Genomic DNA, 22,051 nt, shown 5'->3' on the forward strand with positions numbered 1-22,051 from the left:
TTTTTCCACATCCTTCTTGTAGTGTAGGGCCCAAAACTGGACACAGTACTCCAGATGAGGCCTCACCAATGTCAAATAGAGGGGAACGATCACGTCCCTCGATCTGCTGTCAATGCCCCTACTTATATAGCCCAAAATGCTGTTAGCCTTCTTGGCAACAAGGGCACACTGTTGATTCATATCCAGCTTCTTGTCCACTGTAACCCCTAGGTCCTTTTCTGCTGAACTGCTGCCAAGCCATTTGGTCCCTAGTCTGTAGCGGTGCATGGGATTCTTCCATCCTAAGTGCAGGACTCTGCACTTCTCCTTGTTGAATCTCATCAGATTTCTTTTGGCCCAATCCTCTAATTTGTCTAGGGCCCTCTGTATCCTATCCCTACCCTCCAGTGTATCTACCTCTCCTCCCAGTTTAGTGTCATCTGCAAACTTGCTGAGGGTGCAATCTACACCATCCTCCAGATCACTGATGAAGATATTGAACAAAACTGGCCCGAGGACCGACCCTTGGGTCACTCCCCTTGATACCGGCTGCCAACTAGACATGGAGCCATTGATCACCACCCGTTGAGCCCAACGATCTAGCCAGCTTTCTATCCACCTTATAGTCCATTCATCCAGCCCATACTTCTTTAACTTGCTGGCAAGAATACTGTGGGAGACCGTGTCAAAAGCATTGCTACAGTCAAGGAACAACACGTCCACCGCTTTCCCCTCACCCACAGAGCCACTTATCTCATCATAGAAGGCAATTAGATTAGTCAGGCATGACTTGCCCTTGGTGAATCCATGCTGACTGTTCCTTATCACTTTCCTCTCCTCCAAGAGCTTCAGAATTGATTCCTTGAGGACCTGCTCCATGATTTTTCCGGGGACTGAGGTGAGGCTGACTGGCCTGTAGTTCCCAGGATCCTCCTTCTTCCCTTTTTTAAAGATGGGCACTACATTAGCCTTTTTCCAGTCGTCCGGAACCTCCCCCAATCGCCATGAGTTTTCAAAGATAATGGCCAATGGCTCTGCAATCACATCCGCCAACTCCTTTAGCACTCTCGGATGCAACGCATCTGGCCCCATGGACTTGTGCTCGTCCAGCTTTTCTAAATAGTCCCGAACCACTTCTTCATTCACAGAGGGCTGGTCACCTCCTCCCCATGCTGTGCTGCCCAGTGCAGTAGTCTGGGAGCTGACCTTGTTCGTGAAGACAGAGGCAAAAAAAGCATTGAGTACGTTAGCTTTTTTCACATCCTCTGTCACTAGGTTGCCTCCCTCATTCAGTAATTTGTCATAGTTTGTCATAGTTCCTTTTTTGCTCTGGGGAAGGAGGCACAAAAAAAGAACCTCTCAGCAGCCTCTCTGTCCCATAGGGGAGAGGGAAATGTAAGTGGCTGCCCAGGCCAGAGGTATATTTTTGTTATTTCCCTCATGAAAACAGTAACACATTTGCCCAGCAGATCAAATTCCACCATTTTGGCTGTGGATGGAACTATCTTATAGTGAAGTAATTCCATTCCCCAGAGAACAACTCCACAGAGGACTACTCCTACAGTTCTCATGCCAAAGAAGTGTGGTCTGCATAAGGGCTACAGGACCAGGCCCTGTATGTGGACCTTCATTCTCTATTGTCAGAACTGTAATTTGCACACTGAAATGCAGTTGCACTATATATCCATGTTCATTTTTAAGCCAAATCCTTAGACCCGCTAACAAGATTGTAAGGGGTGCAGATGTTACTTACTGCTGCATAATGCTGTCTGATGGACAGCATAGATGCTGGAACTACGGGTGCTGCTGCATCCCACGTCTTGAAGTGGTTTCCATTATATACAGGGCTTATAGTTTATTTCAATAGCTCTCAGCACCCCCACTCTAAAAATTGTTCCAGCCCCCTGATGGACAGTCAGGCTTTGTGCAGAAGAAGGGTAGCTCAGTGCTGCGACAGTGACATCAGTCTCTCAAAGTGCCCTCCGCAGGCCCCGGTTTCTCTCTAGCTTCCCCATGCCAAAGGGGTACAAGGATCTGGAGACCCCTAGCATTGTTTTTAAAGTTACCTCTGAAGAGAGGATATCTGTCTGTTGTTCTTCTCCCACCAATTGTCACAGGGTTGTTCCTTTGCTGATTTGCTTCAATAGGTCCCCTGCCCTCTTCCTGGCAGACGTATCTGTTTCACAGCTGTTGTCCAGAGGTGCTTGTTGTGGACCACGTAGCCCATTCAGTCTCTCTGGCTGACACTCATCTGTTCTAGCTCTGGCACTGAAGGGGCTCTTGCTCCCCGATACCATTCTTCACTAAATACCTGACTACCAGATTTGGCATTCAAGAAGAGAGTGAGGAGGAAGCTGACACAGATGAAGTCATAGGGCTCATTCTCTACTCCATTGACATTGTAGCGACATAACAACAAAGTAGAGAATCAGCCCGTTGACTGTGCTCTGGAGGAAGAGTCAATGGTCACATTCCATAAGTTGCCCTCCTAAGAATTTGAATAGGGCTCTGTAAATATAAATCCAGGCCACACAGCGCAAGCTGGCTCTGCACTACAGACCCTGGTAAAGCCAGGATTTCATCTCATAAGCATGTTAACCTGTATAATTTAGCTGATCTGCCAAGACAACAGAGTCAAAACTTTCCAAAACTATGCCTGTAATACAATATTAGGCAATAAAGACATTGCAATCTACGAGGTCATTAAGAAAAGCTAAGTAGCTGTACTAACCACAAAAATGCCCTTTATACAGTTAGGTCTAATTTTTCAGCAATGTGTCAGGCTTACAGGATCATATTTACAAATGCCCCTTTCAAGTTGTATCTAATTTCTGACATTCATGGTGTGTTGCGGAAACTCACCCATATTGCAGATTGTGCTAGGAGTGTTGCATTAAGAAGGAGCATTTCACCCTTGGGGAAATTAAAAGCCACCTCAAAGCTCAAAGCAAACCTGAGATGGTAAATGGAGTAGGCCAGAGAGAGGAAGGGCGTGTCTGAAAACACAGAGCAATAAGATACTGATTTGCTTTAGTGGGGGAGCAGCAGAGAGTTTTTAATCTAGCTTTCTTTTACAATATTAGTTTATGCATTTATTTCTTCATTTTTTTTTAAGTACGACTATTACAAGCTCCCATTCAGTATTGTTGGTCACTTGGACTTTGAGGTTTGACACCCCAAAATTTATTTCCAGCAGAGTCCATACAAGCTTTTAATACCCACTATGCAGAGTAATAAACTGCTTCCTTGAATATTTTTTGCCTTTGACAAAAAGTTTTTATTAATATGCATGTAGGGAACACATTAAAATGGCCTATTAAAAGTGGCAGGACATTTTAAATAAATCAAAAGAAAAATCTTAAAACACAAGGCAGGTTGTCAGACCTTTATTCTTGTGTTTAGTTTTCGCTGGCTGCAGAGCACTCTGAACATGAAAAACACCAGTGACATGCTGCTAAGCATTATTATTGCTGCGTCAACAGAGAGACAGATGCATTGTGGGTTTAGGTTTAGGAAAAGCCAGTAACATAGTTCTATGCATCTGAAGTACTTATCTTGCCCTATTAGTGTAGTGCCTGGGCACCTCACAATCTAATATATGTATTCTCATAACACCCCTATGAGAGACGGAAGATTATTATACTCCCTGTTGTAGATGAAAAAACTGAGGAAGGGAGAGGCTAGTCCAAGGTCACGTAGGGAGCTCTGTGGTGGAACAGGAAATTGAACCTAGGATTCCCAAGTCCCAGGTTAATTCCCTGACCACTAGATTATCCTTCCTCCTTTAGGAGGGTAGCCCAGAAGGAACTGTTTATATCCTCTGACAAAAGCCTCAGGGAGTCAAGAAGAAAGATCAGAGCAGGTCAGGCCCTAAAAGAGACTCAGACTTTCACTACAGGTACAGTAAGTTCATATAGGTCTATGGGATACATTTAATCATCCAAATATTTTTCAAATTGTCCTTGGCTATTTGCTTTCTCTGATTTATGTGGACACAGAAAACAATTTTAGTTATCCTGTTGAAGCTATTTAAGTATTTTTGATGTTCTACTAATCAGTAGGAATAATTCCATCAAACATCCATGGTAACATCACATTATGAATGGTTGAACATTTCAGTATTTGGTAAATTGACATGGAATAACTGTTCTATGTATAAACTAATTCACATGATTTCTCTGAAAACTTGCAGTGAAAAAACAAACCAACAAACCCAGAGGTCCAAGCAATAGCAATGTTAAGTGTCAGAATACTATACTGTGAGCACAATTATAATATAACATAGTAGGCTTCTAAAGTATCTTTATCAGCACACACAGCAGTAACTCACTAGTCCTCATTAAAGATTGTTCCCCTCGTTGTGGATTATTGAATTTTGTGAATTATAGTCTGATTCCTGCAATTGCGCTGATGTGGAGTCAATTGCAGGATCAGAGGCTTCGTGAGTAAGCAAATTGGGAAACAAATATCAAAGCTATTGTATCAAAGACTTATAAATTAAATTAACAAAATGAAGTATACTTTTAATTATCTGTAACAGTACTTCACTGTAGATGCAAGTATAGGATCATAGAAATATACAGTATTATATTTTCTATACATAACGAAAGCTTAATAATGAGACCTTGCTAGTGGCTTCGTCACATGAGAATTAGTGAGGTTCTATCACACTGTAGAAATCTTTTTAATTTAGCAATAGGAGACACTCTCTTACTCTAGAAGCAGTCGGAGTCCATCTATGACCTAGAACTTGTGGCTTAGATCCAAATTGGTCAGAAGAAGAAAAAAAAATTATTTCCAGGTTATCTAGTCTAGCTGGAGTTCTTCCCACTCAAAGATTGCTAGTGTCTGAACTGGACTCATCAAGGCCTGATTAGGAGCCTGGAGGCCCAGTTATAAAGCATGGCACGATCAATTCACTTTTTCTTCACTTCTCTTTCCTGCCCCCAGTGCTTAATTTGTGTCAGGGCTTGTCAGGGCTGAGCACCGGCACCTCTAGGTTTGGCAGTTCATAGCCCTGGCATCCCTGGGCTTGCCGCCTCAATTATGAAAGTAAAAAAAAAAAATTGCTTGAGCCATGTCACCTAATTGCTGGAGCCCCAGCACCTCTTTCATTACAAAATTAAGCACTGCCTGCCCCAAGTAATCACAAAGGAATTACTACCAAACTATAGGTTTCAGAGTAGCACTCCGATGAAGTGAGCTGTAGCTCACGAAAGCTTATGCTCAAATAAATTGGTTAGTCTCTAAGGTGCCACAAGTCCTCCTTTTCTTTTTACCAAACTATACTGATTTTACAGGGGTCACAGTTTAAACCAGGCATAGAGAGCATTAAAGCCAGCTTGCCCTCCAGTGTCTAATCAATATGTAAATAACAATCCTTTCCCATGCAAAGTGAACACTTGGCATTTTGATTCAAGAGATAATGATTGGACTGTTAACAGACCATCTCACAAAGCAAGAAGACAGGAATGAAAACCCTCACTGTTCAAAAACAAACGCACCAAGAGAATTAGCACTGAAAGAAGGACTACAAGGAAAAGGTAATAGGCAGCAGTAGAGAGCTCGAATTTAACAAAGTATTCATCTAAACCAATGGTGGCTGTCAGATGTATACTGTCTAAATATCATATGTATTTTATTCTGTCTGTAGAGCACGGTGCACATTTTCGTCATCATTAGAATAGTGTAGGTGCAGAGTACATTTCTGAGAAAGTTTTAGTGCCTGATCTCTGTCATGTCAGAAAAAAATATTTTAGGGGCTTGCTTCAGTCTGACAGTCGGAGCACTTTGAACCTTGAAAAGAACAAAAACAGAACAGCGACCAAAAGAGATATCAGCAGGGGTGGTGAGTAAAGAGAGTATCGTAGACAGAAAGGCTTTTGTTCCCATAGTCGATTTCATGTGGCGATTATGGGGTGAATGGCTTTGAAATGAAACTGGTTTATGAAGGAGTTGCTAGGTCACAGGAAGCAGGACTGTCGGAACTTGTTTTGTGAGTTGATTTCTTAAAGAAACGAAGCTAATCTTTAAAAGATTTCACCCTCAATCTCTCTCTCACGCCCCCTCCCCTTTCGTAGTAGAAATTCATGTCATAGTAAGTGATCTTTGTTAGAAGGGGAGTTTCAAAAAGTTTTTGGGTGGGTGGGATCCATGTTACCTTGTCTCCACAATTCTGCCCTCCTTTTAGCCAATAGTAGGAAGCTATGCAAATGAGTGCAGTAGTCTGCCTCCAACAATCCCAACATGAGCTCAGAGACATTGAAAATTTAGCAGTACCGAGACCTCTCAAATTAGACTGGCAAACCAACTGCAATTCTGGGACTATTTTCATTTGCTTTCAATAAGACATTACATGGGTGGGAAAAGACGTGCGATCTCGACGTATGTTGTCTAGTTTCACAAGACTACTCCATATAAGCCTGCAAATATGAAGTATAAGGTAAGGAAGTGGCTTCTTTGAAGGGGTTTTCTTATTCAATACCGTATGTGTGGGGCGGGAGCCATTTACATCTTTAATTCCAAAGGGATTCTGACTGACAGCTCCATTCCGGTGCACTGCGGGCTAGGAGAGGGACTGGATGAGCGGGTGTATTCCATTCGATGGATGTAGAGAACTTTGCTTGAAATACCCTACATTCTGTCTAGTTTTTAGACTGTGTCACACTGTCCCTAGGCAAGCTCGCAGCTGATTTCCTGCAACTGCTACAGATATAGTAGTAGCTCAAAGGAGGTGGGAAAGCTAGGCTTCTAGGTCTTAGACTCACTTATTTTTGGATTCATCCTAAGGCAGTTTTTAAAGCCTCTCTTTCTCTTCTGCTGTGAATGACTTTGCCATGTGTGTTTCAAAGAGACCTTGCAAAATTCTACCCACCATTTTCTGAAATCGTTAATACTGAGGCTCGAAACGTGGATAAATTGTGGATTTGTTGCTCTTTTCTGAAAATATAAGGCGTTTTTAGCAGAAAGCCTGGTACACATAAAGTGAGTAGTACATGCATTAGGTTACAGTTCTGTTGAACCCTTGTAAAAATTCTTCTTGCGTTCATCCCTGGCAAAACATTAACTGGCACTTTATGAGAAAACGGTCACTTTAACCTTGTGTCAGCAGGTACGTACTGTATTAATGTATAATCAAGAAAAGGAGCTAGCCAGGGGGGAAAAAATCTTATGCTGACTGAGACACGGTAGGATTCTGCATGAATTTCTTGGACCGAGTTCTGCTCCCCCATATTCCAGTGTAAAATCTGAATTGACTGCACAGAAGTCAAAGGAAGTTACTCCAGATTCACGACGAAAGCTTATGCTCAAATAAATTGGTTAGTCTCTAAGGTGCCACAAGTACTCCTCGTTCTTTTTTCCAGATTCACGATGGTGCAAGTGAGAGCAGAGTTAGGTCCCTTAAATGGAAAAGAAGTGTATAGTATATAGTGATAACCTGGAAGAGGATTCTCTGATTTTTTAATCTTGTTCGATTTCAAAGGACAATGTGCTTTCCTGTAACTTTTTTGATGCAAGTACAGCACTACACATCTGTACAAGGAACTAAAATCTCCCCTCATTTACACCAGCATAATTGCTGAGACTTCAGAATTTCACTGGTATAATCAAGAAGGACATTTACATCTGTGGATGTAAAATGTATTTATAGATATATCAAAATACATCTTCCTAAGTGATTTCCAGCATTACTGTCCAGCACTGTTTATAAATATAGAAATTGTTGTTTTCCCCCGTGAAATGATGAGCCTGTTTCCCACACTTTAACAACATATGGTTTATGTGAACACGCTGCAACTTTTAAAACATGGTTGGTTTTAATTAGCTGTGAGCAAGAAACTAATTATATATTTGGAAATTAGAACCATATTCCTCTCTTCATTCTTTAACAAACCAACCAAAACACTGTAATGTATCAGATCTATTTAATACAGTTGTTCTTAAAAACATAAACATGAAGTGCTGATGGGTCAATCAATCATAGTGTTACATAAATTATAAATAACTGGGCAGGGTACTGGATTGCTGCATTAGACTAATGTATAGACCCTACCGTAATCTTTTGTGATTGGAAAAAAGGGGGAGAGAAAGAATATTTTAGCTCCTCCCCTACAAAAAAAACCTCATCAAGGTCAATAAAAAGGTGAATTAGAAAAGTCACACACATCATTCACACTTAAATTGCAAGCTCTTTTTGGGAAGGAGCAATCTTTTTATTATATTTGTACTGTATCTAGCATCAGGGAGGCCTGATCTTGAGGTGATGAGTGTGGTTTAAGAACCTATATAGAGTGGGACCTCCCGATGCTACCAGAATACAAATAAATAGTGGCAATAATACTTGTACACCCACATTCACTTTTAACTGTGTACGTTCTTATTTGATCCTGAAGATGAGCTCAATCCAAGCCTTTAGAAACGAAACACTCACAGACTTTAGGAAAGTTTGGATCCAGATCCAGACTTTATGGCCAGCTCCCATTTCTCTAATTAGCTGAACCCCAGATTCCATCTATGGCACTCAGATACCATAGCAATAGGGGTCATATATGACCCAGAATGACAAACAGAAACACCAAGTCATTTGGGAAGTTCAGATCTGGATCTGAACTCTGTGGCTGACTCAGTGTTTGTAATGGGCTGAGCCAAAACCAATGATCCAAATGCCCCCAAACTTTAGAGTTCAGGTCTATCTTTATTTGGTAGTGGTTTGGAGAAAGAGTCACTTACACACAGAGGGAACATGAATAATTAATAATATAACAAAATATGGAAAGCGCTGAAACCACTGTCTCACTTAGTGGAAACGGTCATTTGTTTTAGCATTAAACTTTAGCTAATTAAATATATTCTCACTCACAAATGACCTATACTGTGCTTTGACTGCAAAATGACAGATCTGCAAGATTATACAACTCCCTACAATCTCATCACCCTCCCTCCCTTGCACACTGCCAAGAAACAACTCTACAGTAGTAAGGTGATCATATTTCACACTAGCCACGAGGCACTGAGAGAGTATGAAATAAGCCACTTCCACAACTGAAATCTTCCCTGTTCTGTAATGTTCCTTCCCTGTCTAGTGAGAATGAGAGCTTCAGTTTGGAAGGGGATTACGTAATTCTAGATGCAGCAGGCTAGACAAAGAAAAAGAAAGAACCATAAAAAAATACAGAAGGTTTTTGGTCTCCATGAACCTTCCTGCCAAACTAGTGTGTTTACATTTCCTGGGAAGTCTGAAGTATTTATTTAAACTGTTTATCCAGGACAAATATCCTTAGATTTATTTCTCAGCCACGGGGAAGGTGCGGGGGACGGACTACAAAGAGAATACCTGCTTGTACAATATTTCCTCACTTGAATATATTTTTTATTTTATATTATTTTTCTCTATGTCCTTGCTTACTGGAGGGAGAAGAAAATAATAGTATAAGTATTAATATTTTAAGTTTTGATTTGAAAAAAATGTCAGGTTGCATTTATGACAGGTGTACAGTGTTTCACGAACAACTCCCTGTAATTTTCCCAGTGCAATAAGTGCTGGCTGCTGGTTTGTTTTTGTTTGTTTTACTTTTCTTGTACCTGTACATCAGAAGAGCCTCTGTTTACTGAGGTAACTGGGAAAATGGTTTTATTCCATGTGGAGTGTTGCTTCTTGGTGAGAGAAGGATCTGGCTCACTACCTAACCTGAACTTCTTCTTTTTGTCTTGCTCAAAATCTTCCTCCAACAGATGGTGAAAAAGGATTTGCTCAGCTAAACTTCTTTCGTTCACCCGCCTGGTCCTCAAACAACAGGGGTGAAATTATGGCCCCCACTGAAGCCAATGGTAAAACTCCCATTGACTTTAATGAGGCCACGATTTCACTCCAGTTTTTTTTCTCTGTGCCATTCCTTAATCCACTCCCTAGGTCAAATTCAGTGGAACTGTGTCTATGTACACCAGAACTGAATTTGACACTAGGGTAGATGAGATTTTTCTTCTATGCTTCGCCATCAGTCCTACATCTTTAATCTCCTAGTTTCCCAATATTTAATTAGTCAGACCTTTATACCTTTCACCTATGTTCTACCAGATGTACCTACATTGCAAGCTGTGTTGTGTATGTGTATTTGCATATTGACTGTGAAATGTCTCGTGATTTTGTATGAAAGACTATCAAATATATATTCCATTACATTGTGATTGTATTGTGGCATACCTCAGGCGCTTTTTTATCCAGTTATGGCATGTTACATCCTATAGACTTTTCACTGGGAGCACGTCATCCCGGTATTACATATTTCAAAAGACTGAATTCACAATTTCTAAATCCAAACCCAACCTATGATTTGGCAAACAAAATGTCCATTACTAAAACTTTGGACTACGGTAATGAAAATGTAATTAGGTGCTACCATGACTAGATACACTGTGACACAATGGAAGAGTACTGTGATAACAAGGCTTTGATAGCTATTCACCAATCACAAGCAAAGGGGGGAAAAATGTATTTGTTATAGAATCCAAAAAGGTGTCTGTGTTGGGTGGATGGACTATGACTGCATTCCTCGTCTTGTTTAAACACATAAGAATGATGTAAATGTCAAGTATGAGGTCTTGATTATCCATTTTTAAATAATTTGCCAGGCAAGAAAGGAACCTAAACAAACTGGTTTGAAATGTCTGCCATTTGTACTGGACAGTAATATATAGACTTAATTACAATGCCCGGCACGCCAAGTCAAACAAAATAGTGCCACGGGGAAGAAATACTATATTTCCAACCAGAAATGCCTGTGAAAAGCTATTTGTAAACTGGGCAATGTACAACAAATTATTTGACTACGTGAAGGAAAAAGAACTGCCTGTATTTTACTGACCAAAACCCTTCTGTTTTGTTTACTCTTACATTCCTGACTTCACCCTGTGACTGTTGAGGTCTGAAAGTGCAGTAAATAAGGTTTGTAAAACCTTATCAAAAATTACACCACAGAGCAAACTAACAAAGTTAAAGACTACCCTTCAGTCTACCAGGCAATAAACAGCGTTTAGACTGATTTAGTCACTTTATATCTTAAAGGGCAGATCATCATCAAAAAAGGAACATGATAAACTTGTAACAGATTTTTCTTGCTGATTTTTAGCAGTCTGGAAACCAGTACTGTTGACAGGAAGGATTTTCTTATTAGAAGCCAATTTAGCACTAACAAACTGAACAAATGCAAGTTACACACACTTCTAGAAGACATTACCATTGACAACAATCTTTGCAAATCTGGTTCAGTTTTTGAGCCTGCCTCTCTTAAAAATGTTCCCTTTAAGAATTTAAAATTTACCTCATATTATACAATTCAGTAATACAAATACATGTTTTAATTCATATTGGGCTATGGGACTAATCCTGCAGCCTTTACTCAAAAAAGATTCCCATTAAATGTAATGGGAGTTTTACCTGAGGGATGACCAAGAACCATACTGACCCCCATGTCAGTGGAGAGGGGCAATACAAATGAATGTATGTTGGGTGAATGTGAAAGAGAAGAGTACAGTCTCAGCAACCATGGAAATGCCTCTCTGCAAGTGCTTTGAAGGGTTTGTGCACCATAATGTAGGACAAGTGGGTTATGATTGGAAAGCAGCTGTTATCCTTGACATCACGCACAAAAGGCGGTGGCAATGAACAAGGCAATGGTGGCATTGACATACTGCCAATGCCCCGGAGAAGACCAAAGGGGTTAGTAGCGATTAGATAGGTACTGGGCAGGTGGCTCTTGTCTCCATGCATCTTAGGAGTCTGCAGGACTTGGGACCAGACTGCTGGTCATTTCTGTTGAAGCCATTCCCCACCAAGGGCTGACTGTATCAGAGACCATAGTTATAAACTCAGTTCTCTCTCTTCTGTTAGTCTGTGAGGAGGACAGTATGGCATGGTCTCGCCTATCAACTGTCTATTTTAAGTACTTATATGGTTCCCATCACCATAGTATCTAAGCACCTCACTCACAACACCCATTTTACAGATGGGAAACAGGCACAAAGAGGCTAAGTGATTTATCTAAGGTCACAGAGGAAGTCTGTGGTGGAGCAGAGAACTGTAACCAGGTCTCTCAAGTACTAAGCAAGTCCCCTAACTACTGGGTCATCCAACTCTAAACGAACCTACTATAAAGTCATGTCAAAGAACTAGATAATGATGGGCAATTGTTTAAATGGTTTGTAGGCTCTCTCCATAAGGATGCAAAAGTTCAGGTGTTGATGATAAATGTATCTGAACCTATTTAATCTGGAAATTTGGCTAGATTATCTGTGGTTTCTAAACAAACAAAAATAAAAACAACAACAAAACCAAACGAAAAAAAAAGCCCAGTAGTTCCTGGTGTGGGCTGAGTCATTAGAAATACCATGAGAACAGTCTTACTTGTGATATTTTGTTACTTCTGCTTTCACTTGAGTCCATGAGTTGTAGAGGCCTGGGAAAATTGTACGTAAAATGGATTTTAACCACACTTTTTGAGATCTCTATAAAGGTTCAGATCATGTTGTTAGTGAAGATTCAGGTCTGTTGTTATTCTAAGGCAGTTTGCCTCTATTAATAACACCTCAACTGATATGATGATGATGACCTTCAGAAGACCTGAACATTATTTTTATATGCCAGAGGTGGCTTTTATGATCCATTACTGGTGTGGTGGTAGCAGCAGTAATAGCCTGTGAAGTTGCCCTAGGAAACATATTCTGAAGATGGCTTTAGGATAGCCCAGACAGACAGAGGAGGAAATTTTTCTGTTAACTGCACAAAAACTGATGCTGATGAAAACATTACTGATAAATCTGGTTATCATCGAGGATCGCTGTACCCTATTCCTGAATTATAGCATTTTATCATTGACCATTGAACTCTTTGTGTGTGTTTACTGGGGAGCGGCTTACATTACAGTGAGCTTGCACACACTGGAGTCAATACTCTGAGGTGTGCTGCGACTGGAGTCCTCAGAAAGAATTCTATCTGACTCAGTCAAAAGTTCTCCTGAGTCACAGACACTTGTAAGTGGGTGCAGCAATCTGTCACCTCCACACTCATAGACTCCACAGACTTTAAGGCTAGAAGCAACCATTGTGATCATCTAGTCCAGTAGTCCCCAACCTTTATGTGGGAATAGCATATTCCTGTTCCCAGAAGACTGTGGTGGGCACCAGACACCCTGCCACCGAAATGCCGCCGAGAAACAGCAGCGCTTCCCGGCGGCATTTCAGCAGGCGGTTCTCCTGCAGCCACGCTTGGTGGCGGCATTTTGGCGGCGCGGTGTCCTGCGGGTGCACACAACTGCCCTGGCGGGCGCCATTGCACCTGTGGGCACCATGTTGGGGACCCCTGATCTAGTCTGACCTCCTGCACAGTGCAGGCCACAGAACCTCACTGACCCAGTCCTGTACTAGACCCATAACCTCTGGCTGGGTTACTGAAGTCCTCAAATCATGATTTAAAGACTTCAAGTTACAAAGATTCTATTGTTTCCTCTAGTTCAAACCAGCAAGTGACCCATGCCCCATGCTGCAGAAGACAACAAAAACTCCCCAGGGTCTCTGCTAATCCGACTGGGGGCGGGGGGAGACTTTCCTTCTCAGCCCCAAATATGGTGATCAGTTAGACCTTGAGCACATGGGCAAGACCCACCAGACACACACTTGGGAAAGAATTCACTGTTGTAACTCAGAGCTCTCCCTATCTAGTGTCCCACTGCTAGCCCCTGGATATATTTGCTACTAATAGTTGCAGATGGGCCGGCCACATGCTTTTGTAGGCAACCTCATCATACCATCCCGTCCGTAAACTTATCAAGCTCATTCTTGAAACTAGTTAGATTTTTTTGCCTCCACTGCTCCCCTTAGGAGGCTGTTCCAGAATGTCACTCCTCTGATGGTTAGAAACTTTTATCTAATTTCAAGCCTAAACTTGTTGATGGCCAGTTTATATCCATTTGTTCATGTGCCAACATTGTCCCTTATCGTAAATAACTCCTCTCCCTCCCTTGTGTTTATCCCTCTGATGTATTTATAGAGAGCAATCATATTTCCCCTCAGCCTTTGTTTGGTTAGGTTAAACAAGCCAAGCTCCTTAAGTTTCCTCTCATTAGGTAGGTTTTCCATTCCTATGATCATCCTAACAGCCCTTCTCTGCACCTGTTCCAGTTTGAATTAAAATTTCTTAAACCTGGGAAGCCAGAATTGCACACACTATTCCAAAGGAGGTCTCACAGTGCCTTATATAATAGTAATAACACTTCCCTGTCTCTACTGGAAATACCTCGCCTGATGCATCCTAGGATTGCATTAGCCTTTTTCAAGACCCCATCATATTGGTGGCTCATAGTCATCCTGTGATTGACCAATACACTCAGGTCTTTCTCCTCATCTGTTGTTTTAACTGATATGTCCCCAGCTTATAGAAAAAAAAATTGTTGTTAGTCCCAGAGTACATGACCTTGCAGTTTGCACTAATAAATTTCATCACTTTTCTATCACTCCAGTTTTCAAGGTCATCCAAATCTTCTTTCATGATATTCTAGTCTTCCTCCATATTGGCAATAGCATCCAACTTTGTGTCACCCACAAATTTTATTAGTACTTTCCCTCTTTTTGTGCCAAGGTCATTAATGAAAATGTTAAATAAGATTGGTCCCAAGACCAGTCCCTGAGGAACTCCACTAGTAACCTCCCTCCAGCCTGACAGTTCACCTTTCAGCATGACTAAGGCTACGATTTTGTCAGGGATGTTTTTAGTAAAAGTCATGGACAGGTCATGGGCAATAAACAAAAATTAACGGAAGCCATGACCTGTCCCTGACTTTTACTAAAAACATCCCTGACAAAATGGGGAGGGAGAAGGGTCCAGCATCCTGTCCCCTGCCCCGCCCCGCAGTGGCCAGGAGCTGCAGGGACCCCATTGCCCAGTGCCTGGGAGGGATCCCCTGCCACCTGCAGAAGCTGGGCGGCTGCAGGCATGGTCCCCAATGTCACAGAGATTGTTGGAAGTCACGGATTCTGTGACTTCCGCGATCTCCGTGACATAATCCAAACACAGTGTCTTATGATTACCATAATATCACTATTACTAGCTGGTTTAGGGCCATTAAAACAACCCTTTAACAAAACTGATACCAGGTAATTTTTTCCAAAGCAATTTAGGAGCCTAAATCACATTTTCAAAGTGACTTAAGTACTTAGGAGTTTTAATCCCATTGATTTTCCATGGGACAACTAAGTTGCTTCTGAAAATTTCACCCTAAGTCACGTAGGCACTTTTGAAATTTTTATATGATCGATGGGTATCTTTCTGTGATTACAAGATGCTTTATACTAGGTCTTCAGTAGGAACTATCACACAGACATACTATGGGGGCGTCAGTGTGTGTACAGCAAAGTAAACAGTGGTGAATAAAATATACCTTAAACACAATTTCTGCTATTGCTAATTAAAGCTGGATTTAGAGATATTAGGCCAAATTCTCTCCTGGTGTAAACTGATGAAGCTCCATGGATGTTAATGGAGTTGGACCAATTTACACGAGCAGAGAATTTGACTCTTGAATATTGCTGCCTATCACAGGCTGCTCTTGCAAAATGGCCCTTTGCTTTTTTCCCCTTTGTCTAGGCTTTAATAGTAGTGGAAATTACCCTCATTTTTAAGGGGTTAATTTTTCCCGAGTGCACTTTTGGGTGTGCCTTGTGTTTGTCAGGAAATGGGACAGCTAAAGCTGCAGTTCAGAGTCCCAGAAACAGTTGTACAGGATGACGAAAATTGTATATTTTTTCCCCTCTCTAGGATTGGAACCCACGCCTGCCTTTTTATTTATGTATTTATTTTAAAGCCAGTTCATTCATAGTCAGGCTGGATTAGCCTGCCCTGGAAAGGAAAAGCAGTAATAATGGATTTACTCTACAGGAATGCAATCAGCCCATCAGAGGCCTTTTCTTAAACATGTCCCGTTCACTGAGAGGTTGAAATTTCAGCGGGAACAACCCTGTGAATCATGTGGAGACAATGGGTCCTGGGGAATGTAGAAGTGGCCTGGGAATAAATCTGGTTTCCCAATGAATGTCATCTTGCTCACTAGGGAAAACAGACCATGACAATTCAGAAACCCCCTTCAATGCACAATTCTTTATCCAGAAGCGAAAACAACGAAATGTATCCTTTGCCTGTCTGACACGTACTTTGCAGTAGCTGGGTTTGTGTGTCTTTTCTTAGTAAATTTACATTGAGTTAAAATGCCGGTGACAACCAATCAGTTGCCTAGGATTTTTAAGGTTCTGTTGCACTTGCCAAGAAGAGATCTTCTAGTGGATTTTTCTTTGTGTTGTTGCACTGTATTAATCTGTAAATACAATGTGCTTAACTCTACTCTCAGTTATACTGGTGCTATCCTACTGAATTCAGTGAGGTTTTACTGTTGTAACTGAGAGAAGGCCTGGGCCGCCTTATATTTTTTTTTTATATTACATTATGTGTGCGTGTGCCTTCCGTCTGTCTGTCTGTCTGTTTAGGCATTTATATGGTCCTCACAACCATAGTAAATATCTGAGTGCTTTATTATTCAAGCAATATTAGGCCTCATCTACGGTACAACTTCAGCTGTGTTGGAGAACCCCATTTAAGACACAGTTGTCTCCCACACTGGTGACACCACATTTGCAATATAAAAAAAGTCCCCAAACTGTGCTAAAGACTTGAACATAATGAGCCACCCTGCTAACGTTTGGTCTTCACTTCAAAATGAGTGTTATAACTAGTCTGCTGACCACCGTGTTGTCATGATTTTCCCTAACAAGTTGTATAGAGAAAGTGTAAGTCTATCTGGGAAAAGACTTATTGCAAGTGCCTGCAAGTGGAAAGTTTCAAAACTTAAACCAGATTTCAGGGTTGTTTTTTTTTTCTTCTCTTTCACATTGTTTTTCTGCTCTACTCTTTTTACCCATAAGCATGCAACATCCAGTCTCCTTTAACTAAAGAAGTAATTGACTGCCTCAGGGAAAGAATTTACGTTTTCCACATACTTCTATTTTTTACTGCTGTGGGGTTTAATCAGAGTGAGATCACTTACACTGTATTGTTTGCTTGGTGTGGTGCTGTTTTTGTTTTTTTGTTCTTTTGTTGCTGTTACGGAATGCATACCGGTTACTGTGCAGATTTGAAAAGCCCTTTTAAAATCATAGTGCTAGATCACCGCCTTTTGGGAAAAAACAACGGGTAGAGAAAAGATGTAGAAAAATTTGAGTTATTAACATTGAGGGAGTTTCCCCAAAAATGGCCAGGTTTTGGAGGCAGGACAAGGGCTGCAGTTTGCCTTCCCGCAGAGTGAGCAGGGACATGTTGCTCCAATGTTGCTGATTTTCCAAAGGTCTACAGGAAAATATGGTGAGAAATTCACATTTACATAGATGGTGTGGGCTCTTCTCTCCACCTGAAAGTACTGCTTCATCTTGAATTATACCATCAACAGCTAAGCCTGGCTTCTACACCATCTCTAAGAGGGTTTTAAAACACAGAGCAGGAGCCCACAGATGTTAACGGTATTGGGGTCAGCATTAACTCATTGCTATTTTCCTTGATGACACATAAAACAGCATTACCCTCACTATGCCACTTTTTTACCCAGCCATGACCTGCAGATTCCCAATTGCATAGAATCCATGCAGAGGGCATGCTATGTGGTGAGAGGAAGAGCTGTCTCCACGTTAGTTGAACTCTTCTTCCTTTGCATCTGGCAGGCTTTGATGCCATTTTAGTGGCCTTTCTGCTACTTTTACCCCTTCCAGAGCAAAAATTAAAAGGGACAATTTGGCTCCTTATTTAGGCACTTAAATTTTAGGCCAGATTTCCTAAGTTTCCTTATCACAATCTGAGAAGCAAAAACCGAACCAAAACAAAAAAAAAAACCAAACCCCACCTCCTCCAGTTTACTTGATGATGTAGAGATGTTTTTATTGCTTTATTTTATTGTTTTATGTTTTATTGCTTTTCCAGGAATATAGTTACATTTACAGGGCATTATAATTTAACCAGAAAGTGGAGGGTTTTTGTTTTGTTTTTAAATCGCTTGTCCAGTTGAAAACGTCAAGCACAGAAATGACAAGAACAATGAGGTATTTTATTCGCACAGGGTAAAGCACTGGTGTGCTTTCCCATCCTCAGTTTGAAACTCTCCCTATTTCTCCTTTCAGTATCTCCCTCCCTTTCCCCAGTGGATGACTTTCATCATTGTGCATTAAACCCTCCTCTGCAAACTACCACCAAGATCTGACTTATCTGAGCCACAGATTTGCTACTGGACCCTCCGCTCAGCCCTACAAGGTGCTAAGTGCTTTCCATACCTAGGGCCCAATGAAGTGTATGTTACAGGATAGGAGTAGCTCCCATTATCTTGACAAGGAGTTACTTTTATTATAGGGCTGGAACACAGGCCCTTCATTGTTAAGGGTGCTCAGTTACCTCACAGGATTGGACCCTAAATTTGAATCCCCATCTGGGATCCATTCATGGAGCACATCAACATCTTAAGTGGCAGAGTGAAACCTCTGGGGCCTGATCATCCTATCAGATGACCACCTGTCACTCCCGTTGAAGTCAATGGGTGTTGCGCCTGCTACTGCTGGCAGTGAATTTGGCCCAACATGCCAATAGGAAAAAGCAGGAGGTAAACTAAAAACACCTAACCCTGTAATCCACCTTTCTATATACCATAATATTGCCATTAAAGAGAGTTTGTTTCCAGTTTTTATTCCTGCCATCTCAGCTACTGATCACACACCACACAAAATGCACACACCTCCTGCAGTCCAGAGTAGTCTCTGAAATTTAGGCCCTTCAGGCGAGACAAAGAGGCTGGGACAGCTCAGTGGAACATTGAAATAATACACTTGCCTTTCTCCTCTGCAGACCAAAGATTTTCCACATCACATAACCTCCAGACAACTTGGCATACTGTAGCATGACTGCTCCAAAGATGCATAGGAATGGAATGGCACGGTACTTAGGACTGAAGACCTTCCCTTATTAGGCCTGGCTGAGGCTGGTGCTAGGAGACCCTCACTTTCATTAGCTGTAAAAATAAAAAAATCAACCTTCCTAAACTGTGGAAGGAAAATGCCTTAATTTCAGCTAACAAGAGCTCTAATTATTTTGGCTGCTACCACTTCACCGGGGGAAAAAGGTCTCTTTTTAAATATCACATTTATTATTTTTTATTATGAGTGAGAGGGGTAGAAAATCAGGGAAGTGGGCTGGTGCTGTGAAGCCTAGGCACACTGGCTTTCCCTTTTGTCATCAGCTCTCTGAGCCAAGGAAGCCCTCCCTCCATACTGCAGCTCACACCTCGGGATAGCAGCCAGTCGAACTAAGGGACGGAAAGGCATTTATAAAATACTTCTTTGTTGGCCTCTAGGCCATTTTATAATTCTTTCCCTGGGTGAATATGCACCTATATGTCCATATGCCTGCCCGCGTGTCTATATGCACGCATACATACCAGAACCTGTGATTGCTGCACTCACTGTCTGTCCCTCACTCCCCTTCCCTACTCCCTCAGTTGGGAAGGCAAGCAGAAAACCTACCCTGAGGCAGAAGGTCTGACTTTCAGATATTGGTGGCAGAAAACCATAGTATACTCAAACCACCTCCGGTCTGTAAGTGTTGTCTCCTGTACCTAGATGGCTTGCAGCACTACCTCACCTTCTTTTCATAACAAGTTGTACCACATACTGAGCCCCAATCCCTTTATAATGACAGGTTTCAGAGTAACAGCCGTGTTAGTCTGTATTCGCAAAAAGAAAAGGAGTACTTGTGGCACCTTATTGGTTAGTCTCTAAGGTGCCACAAGTACTCCTTTTCTTTTTGCCAATCCCTTTAGTAACTCAGCCAGACGTTAGGGGTCTAGTACAGGCATGGGTAGGTGAGATTCTGTGGTTTGCAATGTGCAGGAGGTCAGACTAGACCAGGGGTTCTCAAACTTTATTACACTGCAACCCCCCTTCTGACAACAAAAATTACTACAAGGCCCCAGGAGGAGGGAGTAAAGCCTGAGCCTGCCTGAGCCCCAATGCCCTGGGTGGGGAGGCCAAAGCCAAAGCCCAAGCCCTGCTGCCGAGGGCTGAAGCACACCCTCCACCCCGCCCCGGTGGTGGGGCTTGGGCTTCAGCTTTGGCCCTGAGCGGTGAGGCTAGGGCTTTGGCTTCAGCCCCAGGCCCAGGCCATCTAATGCCAGCCCTAGAGACCCTATTAAAATGGGGTCATGCCCCTCTTTGGGGTCCTGACCCACAGTTTGAGACCAGGTGGTCATAGTGGTCCCGTCTGGCCTTAAAGTCCACAAGAGCCAAATGAATTCTTTTTAGTGTCCCGGAAGAAATCGTCCCAATAAAACCCAGTTTCTTACAAATAGACTTGTTACCTACAGGGCTTCAATAGTTTTCTTCCTTGAAAGTACAGTACAATAGCTCCTTTATCCTAGGGCAGCGATGAAGGAAATGGGCAGGGAGGCAGAAGTTAAAAAAGAACTGATGCAAAACTGCCTGATAACTCTGAGACTGAAGCTGGTCTTTGTCAACAGGCACAATACAGCATGATTGTCTTTCTCTACTGGTGTGTTCTGAGTGGGCCCCTGACACTGCTTGTGTCTAAGTCGTTTATTTTAGGACACTCGGATTTTCCACTTGGTTCCCCCTGTCCGCCTCCGCTGTGATGGAGAAGGAGTGAGACAAAGACACTGTGATTATGCTTCACAGCACTATATAAGGGGCAGCGTAACATAAATGCTGGGTTCCTGAAGCTAACATCAGACCCGTGGAAATTTACTTAGTGACTTGAAGCAGAAACAAGGGATACTGACAAAAAACCCCAAACAAACCAAAAAACAGGAGAATCAATATAAAATCATGTTATCGGAGATTAAAAATTATCGGGTCAAATGAAAGCCACCGGTTGTGCGCAGACTCACATCATTCCTTCATTTCTGCTTTCTTTCCCTTTTCCTGCAACTGTCTAACACAGAAAAGGGGCTGTTTGGAGTTTGAGGTAGCTTGTCTGATAACTGAAATGAGAAGTCTTGCCCTTCTTTGCGTAGGAAAGGCGATAATTATAAACCCTGTGTGCACACAGGTGGCAGTAATAAAAAAAGAATAGTCAGCCCACATACAGGTGTACGCATAAGTGTACGTGCTCAGGAACATTTTCACCCACTTCCGCCACAGTAGCATGAGATTTTGGCAAAAGTGTGGTCGGTTAAACTTTTTCCTCATTCATTCATTAGCACGGCCTGGTGAGGAGTTAAATGTTGGCACTGCACCATAGTACTTTACCTGTAAAGAACCCATTGTCTTTAATCCATAATATGTTGCTTATTATCTCACTATTTGCCTCAGTGTTTGCTTTATGGCAGTGTTCACCCAGCACAGTCTTGTTACCTACGTCATCCTCCCTGTTTATACTAACAGAAGGAATGAACCCTTCCACAGTTCTCTCCCTGTCACCTTGTCTTCTCCTCTCTTTAGCTGTTACAGCCCTAGTAGCCATGTTTTCCCTTTTTGTTGCATCAGAGGTGTCAGAGCATCATCTTACGTCCCTGCTCTGAAGAACAAACAAATCAAAAGGACAGCATGCCAGATTTTTAAAGGTATTTTGGAGTCTAAAGAAAGAGAGAGGTGCCTACTGGGAGTTTCAAAAATACATGGTCCCACAGTAATGCCATTCAAATGCAGGATCTGTCTAGATCCCAGGCTCCTAACTCCTGTTAGTTTTAATGCCTAGATTCTTTTGAAAATCCCAAAGATACAAGTAAGCATCTGTTAGGTGCCTAAATGCTTATTAAAATCTGCTCCAACCTGCCTTTGCCATGCAAGTGAACTACTAGCCTCATAGTCTTGTTTCTTCCTTAAATTTCTGAAGAGAACACACTTTATTGAGTCCAGCATACAACAAATCCTTCTCTCAATCTGTCTTTGCTGGCAAATGCATTTGTGTTTACAATGATGGAATTCCTCCAGGTCTGTAGTTTGGGATGCTATTTTACTAAGTGTCTTAAAGCAAGGATAGCTGCTG

The 22,051-nt window shown here is 41.9% G+C and overlaps 1 protein-coding gene across 4 annotated transcripts in view; it reads left to right on the forward strand.

The window, feature by feature from the left end:
* Positions 1-22,051, forward strand: part of NEDD9 (neural precursor cell expressed, developmentally down-regulated 9) — a 132,713-nt gene that overhangs the window by 78,104 nt on the left and 32,558 nt on the right. The window contains exon 1 of one of the 4 annotated variants that reach the window (XM_027832733.3): positions 6,206-6,421. The exons of the other annotated variants lie outside the window; for them this stretch is intronic. Within the exon in view, the coding sequence (XP_027688534.1) occupies positions 6,410-6,421 (12 nt within the window). The 5' untranslated portion in view covers positions 6,206-6,409. Of the gene's footprint in view, positions 1-6,205; positions 6,422-22,051 lie in introns of those variants that run through there. 4 annotated transcript variants of the gene reach the window in all.

The sequence above is a fragment of the Chelonia mydas genome, chromosome 2 (assembly GCF_015237465.2).
Source record: "Chelonia mydas isolate rCheMyd1 chromosome 2, rCheMyd1.pri.v2, whole genome shotgun sequence".
NCBI lineage: Eukaryota > Metazoa > Chordata > Testudines > Cheloniidae > Chelonia > Chelonia mydas.